The sequence below is a fragment of the Marmota flaviventris genome, chromosome 8 (assembly GCF_047511675.1).
Source record: "Marmota flaviventris isolate mMarFla1 chromosome 8, mMarFla1.hap1, whole genome shotgun sequence".
Lineage (NCBI taxonomy): Eukaryota > Metazoa > Chordata > Mammalia > Rodentia > Sciuridae > Marmota > Marmota flaviventris.
The window spans coordinates 46,120,613-46,142,019 of NC_092505.1; the positions used below are offsets into that span (position 1 = coordinate 46,120,613).

The 21,407-nt window shown below is 37.2% G+C and overlaps 1 protein-coding gene across 2 annotated transcripts in view; it reads right to left on the minus strand.

Moving 5' to 3' along the window:
* P3h2 (prolyl 3-hydroxylase 2) overlaps positions 1-21,407 on the minus strand; it is a 167,075-nt gene that overhangs the window by 12,189 nt on the left and 133,479 nt on the right. For both annotated transcript variants that reach the window (XM_027951526.2, XM_071615193.1), the window contains exons 4-11: positions 17,024-17,155; positions 14,734-14,876; positions 14,313-14,402; positions 12,534-12,574; positions 11,339-11,433; positions 2,794-2,921; positions 2,158-2,253; positions 683-833 (exon numbers count right to left, since the gene is read on the minus strand). In XM_027951526.2, coding sequence (XP_027807327.1) covers positions 683-833; positions 2,158-2,253; positions 2,794-2,921; positions 11,339-11,433; positions 12,534-12,574; positions 14,313-14,402; positions 14,734-14,876; positions 17,024-17,155 — 876 coding nt within the window. The remainder of the gene's footprint in view (positions 1-682; positions 834-2,157; positions 2,254-2,793; positions 2,922-11,338; positions 11,434-12,533; positions 12,575-14,312; positions 14,403-14,733; positions 14,877-17,023; positions 17,156-21,407) is intronic.

A 21,407-nucleotide genomic window follows, 5' to 3' on the forward strand; every position in this document is an offset into this window, starting at 1 on the left:
CACAGCAGATGAAAGGACAGTGAGCAAGCAGTCAGGAGACACTGGTCTGGTTTTGACTTGAACTTGATGTGAAACCTTGGGCAAATCACACCTGTCTCTTCAACTATAAGCACACTCTGATAGAAATATACGTGTATAAGCTCCATGCATTTCATGGGTTGTACTTCAAAAAGGATAAGGATGAAATGAAAATGAAAACAAATGATTTTGATTCAGAGGAAACTCCCCCAAGTGTTGCCTACTCCTATGGCATCTTTCCTGTGGCATTCAGGTGGGTGGAAGAGAAGATGCTCAGGAGAAATGATAATGGACATCTCTTCAATAATCTCTTTAACAAACAGCAACCATAATGTCCAGGTCCCTGGTCCCTTAGAAAGAGAAGCCTAGAGAAGAAAAGCATTTTTTCTGTATGATGTCAACAATAAAGAGAAATAGATTTGAAAATATTCAGAGAGAGAGTCTTCAGGAATTTTAGGGGACCAAAAAGGAGCAAAAGAGGGATGTAAAAAATAAGTCCTGAGTTTCCTAAGTTGCTACTGTTCCTCCTTCTTCTCTTCCTCCTTTAGAAATACAGAACTCTTCTAAAATATTAGGCTACATGAAATAGAGCTCTGTTTTACATAGTTTAAATTCCCATTGTATTGTGGGTAGAAAGGAACAAGTTCAGGCTCTGAATTCTCACCAGACAGGGCTGTTCGGCAAACCATGTGTGTATAGGAAAAATAAAGGGTTGAATTCAGCATGAAATAGGACTCTACAATCTTTCGAGCCTTCTCACTGATGTCATAAAACAGACGTGCACTCTTCAGTGGGACTCGGCCCTCATAACCAAACTGAAAAGAAAAGCAAAATAAAAACATTAGAAAGCAGTGGATTGACCAGTAGAATTAAAAAAACAGGAATTTTATTTTTCCTCAGACCTGATCTTAGAGACTCCCTATCTTAGTCTCTTCTCCCTATCCTTTGTGGAATGTTGGGGTAGGGGTTTCACAAGCTGTTAGATCCTTTAGTCACTTTAGTTGCATGTATTCATTTCAGTAATTAAAATATCTATGTCCTTAACTATGCATTTTAAATAGATACTTTAAATCTGAGCTCAGGCTTGCCTAAGGCTGGAAGCCTGCAATAGAAGAGTTTGGCAGCAGAAATTACTAAATGTCTGCAAAAAAACTTTTGCTTCTTTTTGAGATATGTTCCTTACATATGGCTCCAGCAAGGAAGCACATTCACCCATTCAGGGCCATACATGTGTATGAGACCATGTGAGTAAGTCTTGGACAGGGCAATGTGAGTGTAGGAATGTACACCCCATTAAAATTTCAACCATGATCCTTGCATTTTCTTCTCCCATCTGCTATGTAGATGGACACACCCAAAATAACTATGAAAACCACTTGAAGATGGCAAAGATCTTCAGTTTGGCCCTTGAATGATTGTGAGGACTAGTGTTTCCTTTCCTTAACTCCACATCTCTCCCAGATGATTTCATTTTATGCAAGCAAGAAATAAACTTGTTTTGAATAAGAAGAAAGAGAGAGAGAGAGAGAGAGAGAGCGAGAGAGCGAGAGAGCAGTAGGTCAATGGGAGGGCTTTGAAGACAATACAGGGTGGCTATATCTACACTAATTAATGGGGATACTGATGGGATTAGGGTTAGGATAAAGAGCTGCTGAAATAAGCTCTTACTAATTATAAAGGGAAAATTAAAAGCTAATTGTTTCCTTCCCTCTTCTCTCATAATACATTCTTAATTCCTCTCTAATAACACTTCTTGCTGTAAAGAATAATTACTTGTTTGGGTATGTTTTTATAACCAGATCATGAGCTCTTTGAGGACAGGGGTTTTGTGGGGTTTTTTTTGTCAGGTACAAATTTAATGTAAATGTGAAGTTTAATAAATTAATGACGGAATGAAGGATTGATTAAAAACAATAAAGGTGTCTGGGCACGTGTAACTCAGAGGCAGAGCATGTATTTAGTATGCACCAGACCCTGGTTCAATCCTCACCACCCCAAAACAAATATAACAAAGTTTCTGCTTCATATTTGCTCCTGATTGATGTATATTCTAAACTCTTCTCTTTTCTGTGTCTGTCATTCACTAAAGCCTCTGGGTTGACACTTAGGAACCCAAACCCAAACACAGTGAGACTTTACTTTGAGCGCTTTCAGGACAGTTGCACCTTCAAACTTTTCATTGGGCGTATGGGGTGAAGTTTTTCCTCTGTAGCCATCACCAACAAGCATGATTCCCTGGAAGCAAAAGGCAAGAAGATGTTTCATAAGTGACAATGATGAATTCATCCGGTCTTTCTTTTTGCTTTGGCTGCCAGAAAGATGATAATCAAGGTGAATACTCAGAACCATCCCCATTTTATTCCAGGATACAGGCATAATTATTTTTTTCTAATCAAAAGAAATACCTGTATTTTGTCTTCTCACTACATTTCATTATACAATATTTTTCCTTTTTAGTAGAAATATATAGAAATAATAATATAAATAGAATGCAATAATCCATATATCAGTTGAGTATTGATTAAAATAAAGGGATTTCCCCCAGTGACTTTATATGCTAGGCAGGGAACATGCTGGATGGGCATTGTCCTGGGAATTAAGCCACTGGGATATTCCCATCTGCAAAAGTGAAAAATCATCAGAAGCCAAAACTAAGAAAATCTCTCTGCAATCAGTGTCCTTCTCCTAAACAAAGTCAAAAGTCAGGCCTAAAAGTGGGACCGGACCACGGCTCCTCCAGGCTCATGACAGGCCCCTGCCCCACTCCATGCTCACACTGGCCACGCTGTGGAGCTCCCGGCACTGCTCCTCTGATAGGACATTATCCAGGAGAACCCTCTGGGTCCCGTTCAGCTGCTCTGAGTTGTAGACGAAAGTGATGTTCTCATAGAGCAGAGGGCCACCTGAAGGCACAGAGCACATTATCTTATTATCTCTCCTCAAAGAGGGAACACAGAGCACACAACAGCTTTGAGTGGACACTTTGGGACAGACAGATTACTCAGGAAGATGGAGACACAATGACTAATAACATCGTAGGAAACTCAAGAAACACAATATGAATTCAGGGAAAAGTCAGATATTTGACTGCTATATTTTCCTATAGTGTCATAATAATATATTGCATTAATATGGTATTTTGGGATAGAAAAATTACATTTGATTCCCCCATGGTCCTGAAAAGTAGATCAGGCAACTCCTAGAATTCTCCTCTGGGAAGATTCATCCTTCTCCACAGCCCCTCATTTATACCTCTGTCATATTACAGGAAATGAATTGGTCACATGTCGGTGTTGCCCAGGTATGACATGTACCACTCAGTTCACTGGCATCACAGCAATGCCTCTGCCAGGTGACCCTGGTGTCACACCAATCTTCCGCTCCTTCCCCAACCTCTCCCATCCCCCTGCTTAACTGGTTCCAGGAGGTCTTGTATTTGTAGTAGTTGTTTTTTCTGCTTTCTGGGTAAAGTCTTGACATTGCTTTTTCTGCACAGGAGGGTTTCCTGTAGGCTGCTCTCTCCCTAGAGAAAGCCTACAACTTTAGAGAAATTAGCTCTCTAGAGCCTCTTCGGAGTGAGATTCTTTGGGGTCACATTTTAGATTGCAAAATTATAAAATCTAGACCTAACAAGGTCCTTTCCTTATAGAGTAGGAGTCATTAATGGTGAAGAAATCTTCAGATGCAGCAGAGTGCAGACATTTTGAACCAGAAACTGAACAGAAAACATTGATATATATATATATATATATATATATATATATATATATATATATATATATATATATATATATATATATATCCTTAAAACACTCCTGATAAGTATAAGGATATATATATATATATCTCCTTAAAACACTCCTGATAAGTATAAGGACCTGACAAGCTGATAAATACCTGAGTAAGGGCAGTTCATTCTGGAGGATGTGAGGGTGTGGAGGTGCATCTCCCCTGTCCTCCCCGAGTCTAGCAAAATAATTCCTCCCTCCTTTGTCTCTCCCTCCTCCCTTCCTCTCTTCACTCCCTCTCTCCCTTCTTTCCCTCCCATGGCAGAGAGATTCTCAGGTAGCCCTTAATGATCACTGCCTCCTGCCTTTCAGACCCTGGTGTAATTTTTTCCCACAAGTGTGGGTGGGTCTGACACCTGCTTCTCTAACCAGCCCCATGACCACATGGGGCTAAATCACACGTGCGGAGATATCAAAATTGGTGTGTGTTTCATTTCTATAAAACAGATTACTCAACCTGGGGAGTAGCACTACTTTTTTATTAGTCTAGTTAGAAAAAAATTGGGGGCTTTATCACAAAACATGATTAATAGAGCATTAAAAGAATGAGATAGTGTTTCTCAATCTTGAGTAATGTATGGTTATCTGTTACAGCCAGTGGTCCCTAAGGAGCTCCAGTGTGAACAAATTATTTTACTGTGGTTTTTTTCTACCATCTTTGTAATTATAAAACTATGTATACTGTATTTATTTTTATTATTTCATACAAGTATAATACCAAAAATTACTTACAAGATTAAATAAAAGCAAGACCATAAAGCCATCTAAATTCAAATTAACAACCCTAATAAAATGGTCAATGTTATTTCACTGAAGATAAAACAACAGATTTCACATGCATATTCTTCTAAATATTCTGGACCAGGCTCTTCTGAACCAGCATTTCTTACAACACCGTGGTGTATAATGGCATGTTCTTTCCACCACAACTTTTCTCTATAGAATCTACTTTAAAATCTTATAGTATGTGATGAATTTTGGCCTTCATCTGGCCTTAATATATTATTTAGAAGCTTATCCCCTTCATTTATTCTTAGTCCTCAATCACTGATGTATGAACAACTGGGCCAACGTGACCTTAACTGAGAAGGGAAATCTCAGGCAACACCTAGCTACAAGGTGGTCATCAGATGACCTACTCATTTCATCCCTTAATTTTTAAAATTGTCACCAAAATTTATAAATATAGAATTTCTTGGATTCTAAAAACATATTCACCAGCCCCCAGTTTCAGTATCACACATTTTGGATGAACAGAAAAATATGTTTTTCTACAATATTTTTGTGCTGACAAGTTTTTGGCCAAGTATTGTGTTAAGTAAAATTGAAAAGGATTTCCTGGAACTTTTACTGTGTGAATAAGCCCTATGGATCTCCTAAGTAGTGATGTGATATGCAGAAGATTTTAGCCTTAATGAACATAATTCCTCCCTCCTTTGCCTGTCCCTTCTCCCTTCCTCTCTTCATTCCCTCTCTCCCTTCTTTCCCTCCCATGGCAGAGAGATTCTCAGATAGCCATTAATGATCACTGCCTCCTGCCTTTCAGACCCTGGTGTAATTTATTTCCCACAAGTGTGGGTGGGCCTGGCACCTGCTTCTCCAACCAGGAGAATATGACCAAGGTGATGGAATGTCACATCTTCCTTACATTATATAAGATTGCAACTTGGATCTTCAGCAGACTCAGTCCATTGCCTTCCCATGCTTTGATGTGATGCAGCAGGTGGCTGCTTTGGAGCTCACGTGGCAAGGAACTGAGGACCTCCTCCAGCTGGCATCCAATAGGAACTGAAGAACTACAGGCAACAACCCGCTAGGAACCGAATTCTGCCATCTGATTTGGAAGAAGATACTTCCCAGTCAAGTCTGGGAAGAGATCCTAGCCTTGACCACCAATATGTGACAGACTGAAGTTGATTCAGCCACACTGACCCCACACCCCTGACCCATAGCAACTGTGAGATAACAGAGCTGCTGTTAACTGCTCTATTTGGGCCTTTTTTTTTTTTTAATAGCAACAAAACAAAACAAAGCATTAGCCTCCCAAAGACCCTCTTAACACAGAATACAATTTTGGTATGCTGCTCTAATCCATGTAGCTGGATTATTTGGAAAAGTGAACTGTTTGTTCACTCTAATGCAGAAATATGAAATGAAGGGCCTGGGGTTGTAGCTCAGTGGCAGAGCACTTGCCTAGCATGTGTGAGGCACTGGGTTTGATCCTCAGAATCACTTAAAAATAAATAAAATAAAATTATTGTGTCCATCTTCAACTAAAAAAAGAATTTAAAAAGAAATATGAAATGAAATGTTCCTTCAACAAGAAAGAGAAAGTATCTGTAGATTAACTGCAAAGACCTTGCTACTATAAAATTCAAATAGAAATGGAAAAAATGGAAGACACATGGGAAATTTATTGAAGTAGGTTAGATTGTATTTTGTCAAGTTTTGAGCTTTTATTTCTTTGAACACTATTAGCATATTTTTGAAGTATGATTTTTTTAAAGTTACTGAACTAAAATATTTGGAAAAAATGCCTATCATTCAAGCTCTGTATTTGTTGGTATCATCATCATCATCATCATCATCACCATGATTGATCTAGTTAACTGTGCCTGGAATATTTTGTAAAGTTCATACTGGGGCATCTTAATAAAGATTATGACATGATGGGGACTATTTCAAAGGAATGCTAGAGAGATATTAACATCCCCCAATTGGATGATAAGTAACACACACAGATTGTGTAAACAATAAGTGCAACATTGAGTCTTAAATATCTAGATCCTAAAAGATTCAGGGAGAATTTGTAATACAAACCTGCCTTTAAAGTAGCTAATAAAGCTATCATGAAGCATAGAGTTTTATACAGAAATTTCCCACATATACACTTCATAAAACACTAGTTTCCCACTCACTAGCTAAAAGAAAAAAAACCAAATCTTGCCATTCATAAGGCAGGTTAACCAGCCTGCAGATGACTAGTAGCACACCAGACAGAGGATAACATTAAAATTAAAATTAAAACATAGTCCAATAGGTTGTGGTTCCTGTGGCCTGACTTGATGGTTTCAGCCAGCTCCTAACCACAGCTCCAGGATATTTAGTTAAATAACTTAATTCTTCTCTCATTCATAAAGTATGTGCCTGGCTCTGATTCTCTGCTTGCAACAAAGAGATTATCTAGGAAAGTACTCCTTTGTGTTCACTCTGTGGCTCACAGTAAGAAAAATCATTTTCCATAAATATCACAATGTCACACAAGGTATTGATGGGGTACATAAGTTAATGAGCCCTTATATGAGTACAGCCCTTTACAGTTTACAAAAGACTTTCACACCTCAAAAATGATGCCACACTTCCTTCACGGATCAGGATAAAGGGGCTCAGGAGTTTGACTCTAGTTTTCCATTAGCACACAGCACATTAGAATAAGATATCGGCAAAAACTAAGCCTTCTGATTCCAAGTTCAAAGTCATTTCATTTCTACCATATTCCCAATGACTATTGCAAAGCTGGTGGTTATAAGCAGAATGAACAAGGGGAAAAAAGTCCTTAGTAAGTTACCTTGCATGTTCTATGGACAGAATGTGGCCCCTGGTGATTCCCATTTAATGCTTAGGAGACGTCCACTAGGAATACAACTAGATACAAGTGAGAAGCCCGAGGAAATAATGATATCTTTGTGGAAGATGAGAAAAGTTGAAATATAATTTGTGGCACTTGCATATTTTCTTGCCTCCTTAACATCTTCTTCCAGCCTAAGTGTTTTCTGTTTTTTAGCTAGAACAACTCATAGATCTCAGGGAATCTCTCACATTTACCAGCTTAATATGAAGAACTTTATGAAGGAGACAAATGAACAGTGAGGTACAGAGTTGAAGAGAACCAGGGAGTGGGAGGGAGAAAACAGAGCTTCCTTGCCCTCTTGGGGGAATTGCCTCCCAGCATCTCCACCCATTCATTACCAGGAAGCACATTTGCCTCTGTCTTCCACTGCTCTTAATGTACATCATATTTAGATGCTTGATCACTGAACAGAAGTTGCAGTATAATAAGAAATGTATGTGTTCTTATTGTCCGTAGTTCCTAGTTCACAACTTCTAACACCCATTTGATTTACTAATGATAGAAGAGTCTTTTTTACTTGTAAGCTTTTCTGCAGGGGAGAAGGATGAGCATTGAACCCAAGGATGCTTAACTATTGAGCACCATCCCCAGTCCTTTTTGGTTTTAATTTTGAGACAGGGTTTAAGTCTCTTAGGGCTTCACTAAGTTGCTGAGGCTGGCCTCTAATGTGTGATCTCCTGCTTAACCTTCCAAGTCACTGGGATTACAGTTGTGCACCATCAAGCCTGGCTGTAATAAAGCCTTTTTTGACTACACCTGAGTCTATGCTTATGAAGTCACTTCAGGTGTAGTCCCTGGATGGACTAAAGATGGGACTAGTCATCAGAAAGACCAAGTGATGAGGAGGGTAGAACTTGCAGTCTCAATGTGGACCTCTGGGAAGGGAGCTGAAGGGCTGGAAATTCAGCTCCCTAAAAGTTCTCTTACAACAAGGGGTAATGAGCTTCTTGGTAATGAACGTGTGGAGATGCTGGGAGGCAATTCCCCCAAGAGGGCAAGGAAGCTCTGTATTTTTCCACTCCCTAGTTTTAATCACCTCTGCATCTCACTGTTCATTCGTCTCCTTTATAAAGTTCTTCATATTAAACTGGTAAACGTGAGGGATTCCCTGAGATCCATGAATTGTTCTAGCTAATTAATCAAGCTCAAAGAGGGGGTCATAAGCCACATATGTAGCTGGTCAGTAGGAAACTCAGAAGTATAAGTGACAACCGGCTATTGCCATTGGTGTTTGAAGTGGGGCAATCTTGTGGGGCTAAGCCCTCAACCTGTGGGACCTGACACTCTCCAGGTGGAGAACATCAGAATTGAATTGAATTTGAGAACATCAAGTTGGTATGTATCCCTTAGAGAACTGCTTGGGGTGCAGGGAGAAAATCCCACGTATCTGGTCACAAACATGTTTGTATTGGGTATGAGAACAGAGTAGGAATTTTATTTTTTTTTCCTTTCAGACCTGTAGGTTCTCAAAGAATATCCTAAGATCCATTCTCCAATTCAACCAAAAACAAATAAAAAACAAACGAAACAAAACAAACAAACAAAAAGAGATGGTAGACTTTGGTAACCCAATCAATCAATCATCACATGTAGTCAGTCCTATGTTCCACTTTTCCCATTAAGCTTCCTAGTCAGTAGTTACGTTACTGAACATCAGATTCCCTCCTGGTAGCAAAGTTTTTTTTTGTCTTGTTTTGTTTTTTTAAAAAAAGTTTTGAACTTTGGCAACTGCTCTTGAGTTTCCTAAACATTTACAGCAAAGTGCGGGCCTATTGGCATGTACTTCCTAGGTGATTTCTCAGCTTAAAAGGCAACATGAACTCTGACTGACCGTGAAGCTTTCTGGCAATTGTAAAACAGCTTGGGGTTTGTGGCTACAAACTAAGGTCTAGGTCACAGATGAGCATATTATCCTGTTTACTGCTTCAAACTGACTTGGAAGCTAAGGAAGAAAAGAACTAGGAATTGTAAGAGTATAGAGAGCTAGACATTTTTAAATCAGCTAGAGGAATGTGCTGAAAAGCTCTCGTGGGGAAAGAAATACAGTTCTCAATGCAGGTTTTTGAAAGCCTCTTCTTATCTACAACTGTAGTTGGCCCTCCATATGTATGGTCCTGCAGCTATGGATTCACCACCTTAGATTGAAAATAGTTGGAAAAAAAGACTGTACTGGATATGTACAGCTTTTATTCTGTCATAACACAGTATGACACCAATTTACATAGCATTTACTTGTATTAGGTATGGCAAGCAATTTACACATATAATTTAAAGTATAAAGGAAGCTGAACATAGGTTATATTCAAATAGTAAGACATTATATAAAAGGGATTGAGAATAATTGGATTCTGGTATCCTTGGTGGTGGGGGAGGGGTCCTAAAACCAATTCCAGGTGGTCACCCAGGGATAACTGTATTTAATCAAAAGTTATGCTTTTCCATAGTGGGGGGTGGGGTAGGGAAGAATGAAAGCACTTTGGATTGTGCAGAGGGGAGTGAGGGGAGAGATGGGGTGGTGGGGATGGGTAGGATGGTAGAATGAAACAGACATTATTACCCTATATACATGTATGATTACACTACTGGTGTGACTCAGCATCGTGTACAGCCAGAGGAATGAGAAGTTACGCTCCATTTGTGTAAATGTGTCAAAATGCATTCTACTGTCATGTATAACTAATTAGAACAAATTTTTAAAAAATCAAAGGGAGATCATGGGAAGAGAAGAATGAGAATGGGGGAAGGGAGAAGGAGAAGAAAAGGGGAAGTGCTTGGGAATAATACTGGCCAAATCATATTGTTACAGTGTGTGCATGTATAAATAGATAACAATAAATCCCACCATTATGTACAACCATAATGCACCAATAAAAATATGGGAAAACAAAAACAAAAAAAAGGTTATGCTTTGGAATACACATTGCTATGTTGCATGCAGAAAGTTAAGAAGAAAAACTGGGAATTGGATTCCAAAGTCTGGGTTCAGATGCCTGCCCAACATGTTATGAGCTGTGAGACTTTGGAGAAGTTACCAAACCCCTTCACATGAGAGACTGCTACTATTAAAATGAATTGTGTGTAAATTTGCTTGAAATATTATAAAACACAGAAATGAAAAATTGATAAGAATGAGTACTTCTATTAGTACTATATTACTCATAGTTTTTTATTATTATAACAATATTTGGCTCTATTTAAAAACTACTTTTGGCAACTCTCTAGTTGTGATTCCACTAATTTTAATCTTACATGACTAGACATATAATATTCTACTCTCCCATCTCTGTACCTTTGCTCTATTTGTTTTGTAGACTAGAATGGCTCTCTCCACACCCTGTCAATTCAATCTGAAGTCTGTTTTTGAGCTGGGGATGTACAGCTCAAGGTAGAGTGCTTGCCTAGCAGGCCAAAGGCTCTGGGTTGGATTCCCAGCCTGGCAAGAAATTTAAAAAATAAATAAACTGTACTTTCTCTCAAAGCACTTCTCAGCTCTGTCTTCAAGTTTTTTAGATGAACTAACTATATCCCATATGACCTTTCCCACATTATCTAGCATTCATTAGCTGACTATATATGACAGAGCTAAGTTCTGTGGCCTCACTAAGCCTCAGGTATTCAACTCAGGAAGGAGATGAACACACTGTCTCTGTCTAACTCACAGGATTATTGTAGGGGGAAAAAAAACAATGGGCAAGTGAATTTGAAGCACATTTTTAATAATATACAAATCTGAGTCATTCTTGTTTTTAAGCATTGCTTTCAGGCTTTTATGAACTCTAGTAATTTAGTCCTAAACTTAATTTTCCAGAGAAAGTGGATTCTGCATTAATCTAGATAAGAATGGTTCACACATTACCCTCTTCCTCCCCTCCTTTAAAAGTGAAAGCCAATGGGAACTTACCTTCTCTTAGATCTCGATCTATCTTGGGCGATGACTTTTTCCCCATTGATAATCCATGAACTTCTGCCCCCTCTACATTCACTCCTGAAGGGACCCTGTCCATTCAAAAAAAGTTGCAATGAAATTTTCCACTGAGTAAAGATGTTCAAAAGAAAAGATAGTATACTGAAGAATTCTATGGTTCTTATTACATATTTCTGTTTTACATAAGTCCACTTGTCTTTTAAAATCAAACTTTACATGTCCCTGCCTCTATGAGGTTCTTCTCTATTTCTTCAATGAATATGTTCCACTTCACTCCTGTGAATCTTTTTTGCAAGCTTCATTACAATTAAATGTATCTATAACTTAACCTCCTTCAGATGACAGCATAGTTCCAATGGAGCAAGAAAAAGTTATCATATGAATCTTTTTAATGCTCAGAATATTGTGCCTTGAACATGGACTGCATCACTGAATGATTGAATTGGAATAAATTATATTCTAATGTTCTAGTTCTGTACTATTCTGAGAAAGAAGACTTATGTTTGTGTCATACTTTGCAAACACACAAATGAGAGTTAGCTGCCTTTATAACACATAGGAACTGGAGAAATCCAAATTGCACATAATATTCTTAGATTTCTTGCAATAATCTTACACTAATTAAGAGCCGAGTCCTTAAAATCAAGTGAAAGACCTCAAGATTCTGAGTAAGACCTGGGTCTGCAAATCCCTTGAAACTCTAAGTTTAAAGTGCCTTCCCTTCACATAGCCTGTTCCCCAGTTTGAAAGTGAACAGATTGGACCATGTAATCTCAAATGGGTAACTTAAAATACATCAAGAGTTTAAGTTATTCAAACATGCAATAAGAAAATTTCATTTTCTTTTCTATTAATAAATAAAAAATATCATTAACTTTTACCTGATTTGGAATCACAGAATGTCAGCACTCAAATTGCTGGATTCAATTTTTTTTTTTTAAGGAAAAGTCATGAGACCCAGTGAGAAAGATATTTACTTACAGTCATACATACAAAGGTATGACCTTCCATACTGGAAAAGCTGGAACCAGGATACAGAGCTCTTAATTTGTAGCTTTTAAAACTCTTAATTATCTTTTTAATAAGTGCTAAGTTCCTTATATTATATTTTGACTATAAGTGTTCCTTCTCATTAAAAAGAAATAGTTCATACTTTGAATGAAAGACTTACCTATTCTCATCCTGTCGTCCTCCATATCTGATCCAATAATTCTGTTTTAAATTAAGCAAAAAATTGTATTTGTTACTAAAATATCATTTGAAAAATAAAATTTAAAACATATTTAAAATATTCAAAAGACCTAAATTATCAAGAAACTTATACTTTACATAAAATACAACTTATTTTTATTTAAAAAATTAATAAAAAGGCAGGCTAATGTTGATGAAATTTTGGCAAAATGAAACCCAAATGGATTTAAAAATAGTATGGAATTAGCTCATTTTCTGTCCCAGAAAATGACTTGGAATTTGGTGTCAGAAAGAAGTTTGCAATATTGTTCAGTCTAACTATTCTATATTGTAAGAATAAAACAAATAGATGAAAGAAGTCAAACTTGACAAAATATCTGTGCAAGACTATAAAGGGAGTAAATGCAGTTTTCTGGTGTCTCTTGAGCTAACACAAATTTGAAAAATAATAAATGGGAATGTGAATGTATTTGAAGCATTACAATAAAAATATTACCTTAAATTAACCTAACTTTAAAAGCATACCAATAAAAACATTTCAAACCAATAAAAACTAAAAAAATGCTGCAAATAAAATATACTACAAATAATAATTGATAGGCATATAATTTCATAAGCATATATAAAGAATATATTAGTGACCAATAGTGAACAAAGTCCATGTCCAGGTAATTCAAAGGCAAGTAATAATACTGAAAAGGGTTATTCTTTCTGTTCATTGAAAATATACAAGTTAAAATGACAATGATGTATTATTTTCTACATAATACATGAATAATACAGGTGATTTCAAAATATTATTTCTTGGTACTGAGAAGTTTGTAGTAAACCAATACTTTAACTGGGAGCAGTAAAGGTATCAGAAAATTCTTTTAGAAAAGTAATTTCATTTTGAGTACTTTACAACCTCATGGTTTGATGGCAAAGTAATTGTGCTCCTAGAAATCTATTCTATGGTTATAGTTTAATAGAGACACAAATGCTTAACATTAAGTATGTGAGAAACAATTCAAATATCCAGAAGCATGACAAGGGTTCATTACTTATTTTCCACCAGTTATATATATAATTTTAAAAGCTATAGAAATTGCTTATGATATTTTCTCAAATAGAAATCAGAACACAGACTATCTACACCATAGCTTTAGCTCTGCAAATGGTGTGTATTTGCATGAACAATTTAGAAGATAGCTTGGGAAATGAAGAAAGACAGCATAAAGAGTTGGCCCAATGCTGTTGTTTCTGAAGCCTTTTTAATGTTTACATTAAACTCAGGGATACTCAACCACTAAACCACATCCCCAGACCTGTTTTGTATTTTAGTTAGAGACAGGGTCTCTCTGAGTTGCTTAGCGCCTTGCTAAATTGCTAAGACTGGATTTGAACTACTGATCCTCCTGCCTCCGCCTCCTTAGCAGCTGGAATTATAGGAATGTGCCACTGTGCCTGGCTGCATTGAAATTTTTCAAAAAAATAAATCAATCCTGAGGCAAATGAATCATGTACAAAATACTTCTTTCCAATATTTGCTTTTGACTTTGGTCCTGGGTGCTATGGAAATAGGTCAGTCTTTTGAAGTTCATCACATATACTGAGTATAGATTCCACTCCTACCCCAATATTAACTCAAGGAGGGCACTATTAGATCCTCATCAAGTGAGGATGGGGAACAAAAAATACTAAATTCTTATTATTTGTGAGTAAGAATTCCACCGACAAGTTCTTTAATAGACATTTCCTTTTTTCACTTTGCCCTTACTGGTTCAGTGTATGAAAATCCCAGTCCCTCTGCAGCTGATTTTATCAGTTCAGATTCAAGTTTATGTCGTTTCACAAACATAATTAAGTCCTAGAGGGAAAAAAAAGAAAGAAAATTTATATTTAAATAACAGCTAAGAGCTATGATAAATGTTTGAGTGAATACTTTTCGTTACACAATGACAAATGAACTAACAGAAATATTCAGAGTCTGGGGGGGAAGGGGGAAGTCCCCATGCCACAGTTTTTCAAGTTAGCATGTATGAGAAAAATGTGCTTCTGGCATGAATGAAGCCTGAAAGAATTAAGTTCTAGGACCTTTCCTAAATCGTTCAGTATCTTTAAGAGCAGTGGTACATTTATCAACTCTCCCCAGAGCACATGGCAGAATAAAGAGCTTTTTCTCAGATCATTGGTCTCACCTCTCTGGCCTCAATGGATTCTGGGTCAATGCTGTCATCTAATAGACTCTCATAGTAATCCACATTGTCTTGGACATCCTCATCATCTGGGTGGAACAGGAGGTAGGCCTTGGCACACTCCAAGGCCTTCACATACTCACCAACTGAAAGGTCAAGGACATGTAGCATTAGAGTTAGCCTAAGTCTTCCCAGAGGATTTTAAAAAGAAACTTCAACTTTCCAATCAAAGTCAACATCAATCATCAATAAGAGAGAAGACAAATTGAGCAGAGTAGGCAGAAATACAGATAAAGGAAAGACATGGATTCACATACTCAAAAGGGATTATGTTTAGTCTGATTGGGTGCTAGACATTTTGCATAGATTATCAAAAGTTTCTACACAAAGTTGCTCATTAATAACTTATTTAATACAAACAGCAGAATTGGAGAAATTAATTCTTATTTCTGTACTGAGTTTGGGTTAAGTATGATCTTCTACCACAGTGATGTACTATTTTATTCATAATGTATGAGAAATATAAGTAATTTCAAAATGCTGTAACATTTGGGGTAAAGTGCTGCTTCCACAGAAAGACTCACAGAACCCCAGATGTTCTGGAGGACTTCTCTCCAACCCCTCACCACATAACATCAGCTTCAACAGTGGCCAAGTATGAAAAGCAACAATTAAGAATGTTTCAACTACAAACTCTTCATTATAGAAACATTTACCTATTATAGAAGAAATATTTAGAAATATTTAACCATCACAAACAAAATTTTGAAATGCTGTATATCATGTTTTTAGGTCACAACACTTCAATATCTTTTAAAAGAAATCATATACACACATATTTTCAGAGATTGCTTTGATTTTTTAGTAAGAATGATAACATTAAGCAATTCTCTCAACTCCTTTGCAGTCACTGCTAATGACTTGAGCACATGATTTATTATCTGCCATCAGTGCCAGGACAATGAGTAATGTTTTGCTTTTGGAAAGTGAGAGGCTTTGCCAAAGTAGCTTAAAAATGTTGATTTTCCAAAGTAGCGTTAAAATATTGGCTTGAGTCTTTTTCTTCTTATTTTAGAAGGGAAATACTTTCTTTACTAGTGACTTCTCTAAAAAGGCACAAATACTGGTGACAGTGAGAAGAGCAACTAGGAATTATGACATGTCACTAAGAGAAGTGACTTCAAGACAATCACTTCCCTACAAAATGAAGATGCTAGACAATGTGGCACCAAAGACCAATTTCAGCAATCTCAATTCTATTAACTGCTCTAAAGCACAATAAAGGATGCTCAGTATCTCTTTCTCAATAAAATAAAGGGAAAGTAAAACTATATTGAGATTTCATTTTTCACTTAATGGCCTGGGGAACATCTAAAAATTGATAATATATTCTGATGATGAGCAATGGAAAATGCACTCCATCTGGAGGAAAATTTGGCAACATCTGTCATAACTACAACCAATAAATCATTTAACCCATCAATTGAATTTCCAGACATGATCTTACAGATAGATACCTGTGGTCAGATGTGCAATGACATACATAAAATGCTCTTCACTTGAAAGTACATGCATTAGCAACAGATCACTACCAACACAAATGCCCATTAATAAGCTGACACTAAAATAAATTAGTTCAATGACATGTAGATATGAATAAAAATGGATGAGAAAGATCTCCACATACTGATACATTTATGCTAAACACTAAAAACTTGCAAATATTTAGCCGTTTGGCTAACAAAATGGTGATTTCATAGTCTAACCTGCTAAAAAAATCTGACATGCATTAAGTGAAGAAACAGTGGGGGAATAGTATAAATAATATGTTGTCTTCTGTGTAAAAGTAAGAAGAAGGAGAAACATTTTCTGTGAGTGTACATTAATTTTTACATACAAAATTTGGAAGTATAGATAAGAAACAAGGTTGATGGTCATGAAACTGGGTGGTGGAGACATGGAGGAGAAGGAGGATTTATAATATTTGGGTCTGCAAGTTATAGGAATGTATTACTATTAAAATTAAGCTCCAAGAATTAAGTTTAAAAATCATATAGTGTCAGCCTAGGTATAATTTTCAGGAAATTATCACAGTATTAGATTCTGTACTGTGCCTATTTTATGGTGTCACCTTCTGCTCTTCTTGTCCCAAGCAGTGATATGAGATGAGGGAAAATTGTATAAATTCCATACTTTGGTGATAAAGAAAGCAGAGGACTAAACCATGAAAATGTAGTGTCTGCAATGATGAAAAGCGACCCCCCAAAGTCCTCACAGATAATCCATGCTTTACCTCGGTAGTAGGCAAACTGTAGGTAGTCATAATGCAGAGGAAGGAAGTTCTCAATGGGCGAGAGGCGGCCAGGGCGGGTGGCAAGCTCCCTCACACACTCATGCTGGCAAACCAGCACCTGCATGTAGTGATCTGGAAGACAAGAACCAAAGGTATGTCCTGCTGTCTGCTGATAGCCAGGTGTTGTTACAGCTGCAGTTCCAAGGGGGCATTCCTTACCTCCCACACTGCCAGAGAAAAGTGCCTATCATCAGCACTTTGTGATGGTTGAAGCTTCTCACCAAGACAGTGACTTGCCCTGGTCTCTTCACCATTACTCAACAGTGGTAGGTTCCAAACGCTCTGGCTCATGGCCTTTTTGTATGTTGTACCCTTCCTTTCCCATGTATCCCTTTCTTTATCCCCTTTGAATGTGACAGCCATTTCACCCCATCCACATCCAGCTGCATGTAGACTTTATTATTTAACAACTCTGACACTTCTCTTTGGATGTCCTAAGCATCCTGGAATGAGGGTTGTAAGTTCAAATTCTAGTGATATGAAGGAACTGTTCAGAGAATGAGGCCACTGTGTCGATTTAGAGTTTAAGCAGAGAAATGAAACAAAAAAGCTCCCCTTCCCTGAGCAGAGTAGGCAGAAATACAGATAAAGGAAATGTTTTCAAGCCAAATTTGCCTAAGGAGGAAATAAAAAATAAAATAAATAATAAAAATATTATTTATTATTCTTGACATCTATTGATGAAGACTCTATCCAGTTATAAATTAGCCCATCACCTGGACATTGTATATTCTTTACCAGGAACTGGTTAAGTAGGGGAAAGGTTGAAAGCTAAAGAATTCAGGTAAACATTTTTCCTCTTTCTCCTTCCTCCCTCTTCTATGGCTCGCATTCTTCCCTCTTGCCCAGAATTTGATTTTGACAATGAAGACAGAGGCAGTCTTTTCCAGAAAGAATAGTCCGTTCATGTTGGGCTGAGCAGGTTGCCTTGAGGAGGATGATAGAATCTATTTGACTATGGTTGTCCAACTTAATTTACCCAAACTGCCTTCTTTCAACAGGTTTTCTGTTTAGTCAGAGCTCAGCTTAGCTGGATGATCTTGCAGAGGGATCTCAGAACACAATAGGAAGGAAACATGCATTTTCTGGTATGGGGGAAACGGTGCCAGGTTCACAGGAGCTGGCTAACTCACTCCTAGGGGCACAGTTAGAATCCCTGAAGTCTACTGGCCCCAGCTGGGCCATGTGAGAGGAAGAGTGAGTTCCATTTATTTGATTAGCTAGTTAGAAATAAACAGCTAGTTATTTTATTTCTCAAAGGAACAACAACAAATAACCTTCAGCTGTCTTCTACTTAACCGCTTACATTCCTCTTTACCTTCTAATATACATTTTCCCTATTCCAAATGACAAGCAAAATAAAACGATGGAAAACACATGCACCATGAAATGATTTTCTGAATTAAAATATTTTTCAAAGCTGGATATAAACAGCAACAAAAGGGACAAAATGATATCCTTCAGGGTTATTCATCAATAACTGCATTCAGCAGCCATTTGTATTTTTCTCCAACTTTTAATGTCTCTTCTAACTCTAAAATACAAACATTATGGCTTTCTAATACAGTCTGTATTTTAAATGCCAGTTTTACTCCTAATTTAGGACACTTTTGAACCAGACAACAATTTACATAGTGAGAGTTGTCATATTTCTTTTTATGAGTTGTATTCCTTGCCTGTGTTCTGCTTGAATGTCATTGTGCAATTAATATGTTTTTAATAAGCATGCGATCCAAGACACTTGTGTGGGAATACTTTAAAAATGTTCCTTCTCATAATAAACTGGATATGCTTCAAATTCCCAAGAAGATTTACCATATTTCTGAAATTGACAATATTTGGTTTGACTCTTTTTTATTGCTTTTCTTTATTGGAAGTTGTGGTGGTGGCAGAGGTAGTTGTATTAAAAACCTGAGTTAGAAGACCTGTATTCTTTTCCAGTAAACCATGTGCTGTGGTAATGACCTTGAGCAAATCACCAAATGCTGATCTATGGGAAATAGTCAGTTTCCTAAACCAGATCTCGGATGTTTGCCAACACTTTTCCTTGGGCATTCACAGAGGCAGGTTTAGAGCTGAATGTGGGGGTGGAGACTGAGCACATATTTCCACAATATCACAACATAGCAAACTATAATAAAAGAAAAGCCTGCCTATTTCCCCCCTCCAAAAAAAAAATAAGTACAGAGAAATACTTGAAATTAAAATGTAAAACACACAAAAAACTGACATTGAATTGAGCAATGCTCACAATACTGCAGGCAAATGGATCTCCCAGAAGCCCAGGGAAACAAAACTTTGGGGAACAAATCCTCAATAATTCATGGGTTTATTGATTTTAGGTGAACTGAGCTGATTTTGAGTAATAGGGAAAAATTAAATGTAATTTTGAGTCTACTAAATATATGGATTCTAGTCTATATTTTGGTAGCTATACCCTAATTGTCCCTTTAAAATCCTTAACAATTTATGACCTACATTCTCACAAACATGGAAGATTGTTAACCAGTTAGTCTGCAATATTGTTAGTTATCTGTCATTCTAATTCATTCATTCATCCACCTATTCATTTAGCCAATATTTACTAAGTACCTACTGTCTGCCAGTCATTATGCTTAGGTACTGAGGACTGAGCACTGAAATAGAACTTATTAGACAAATGACACAGGAAAACAACATTCTGAAGGTCTTTAAGTAAAAATAAACATGATATACCCAAGGAATTAAAGGTGCAGTAAGCATCAATCAAAGAGAAGTTGGGGAACTGGTGGATGAGAACATATATATGAAAGTCCTCGAAGGTTTGGCTTTTATTCCAAGTGGAATATAAACCATTGGTGGTAGTGATGGTGAGGTTTAAGTAGGTCTGTGAGTACAGAATTTTGTGTCTCTAAAACACAAAATTATCTGTCTCTGTTTAGTGTCAAACCTGAACTATACACTAGAAGCAGTAAGGAGGCAGTCATGATAGTTTAGTTAAAATATATAGGGGGTTAGCAAAAGGGATGCAGAGAGCCAGAAAATCCTAAGTGCTACTGGGAGGTAGTGTCTATTGAAGTTTTGTAACAAATCAGATAGATGAAAGGAGGAGTTGAGAACGATGTGGGCCTGAAAGATAACTTCCTGGGACTTGGCTTCAGTTACTGGTTAGGTGCTTTCTTAGAGAACACTAGAAGTTGGAGAAAACAAACTGATTTCAATAATTTGCATTTCTATGAAACTGAACACTATTTTCATATATGTGTAACTTGGAACACAATACAGACTCAACAAATGTTTGTCAAACAGCTGTTGAATAAATTACTTTTTTCATTTTTCAGTTATCTAGACTTTGACAATATGCTCTCTAGATTCAGAAAAGCCTGGATTTGATATCCAGCATCATTTTATTTGCGTTGCTTAATCTTACTGAGGGATAAATTCCTCATTTAAAAAAGGGAGAGGAGTCTCTTCAATGAGGTGATAAAGTGACTGCCACAAAGATGCAGATAATTGTGAAAATGCTGATGGGCAGCCCTTTTGTAGTCCAGCCTAGTGACACCACCAAAAATGTCAAAGCCAAAAGCCAAGCCCTAAGAGCATCCCACTTGACCAGCAGCATCTGATGCCTGCAGACTGAGGGAGGATGGCTGTACTCTCTGGGACTTCACACCCAGCGTCCACCCTGCACCTGCTGCTTTGCCTACACAGTAGCAGCACCCACCATTCCCTGCATCAGCTTGCCTAGAAACCAATGCAAAAAGACAGCTGCTGTAGGTGTCATGCTCCTTTGAACCCCACACTGTCAATTCCTACAAAAAAAAAAAAAAAAAGGCCACAGCAGCATACTCCACTCCACGAAGCAGCCAAATAAGGCCCCTCCATGGGCTTCTCCTTCCCTCAGAGGGTAGCCTCCTGCCCAAGCCCCATGGCCCTGGGGCCTCAATAAATTCCCTTTTCATTTGACTGAAGCAGTACAAACAAACAAACACAAAATGGACATGGTGAGGGGGGTAAATAACTACATAGTATCTGCCTACAGAATTGTAAAGAACTTTGTGTTATAATTGCTACGTTAAGTGTTAGCTTCTCTCTCTGCTAATAAATTACCACTAGTAATAATACTAGTGATGATAACTTATATGCTCTCTTTAAATATAGCCTTTAAATATGAAGGATATTAACTCCATCTATAAAACATTTTGCAATATTTTCCAGTTGTCTTTTGTAGATCAACTAATTTATTGTATAAGTTCATATTGATGGGTCTTAGGTAAAAAGTCTTTTTCTTGATTTATCTTGTCTTTTGTCATGCTTAGAAGAGTTTTTCCTCTCCCAACATAAC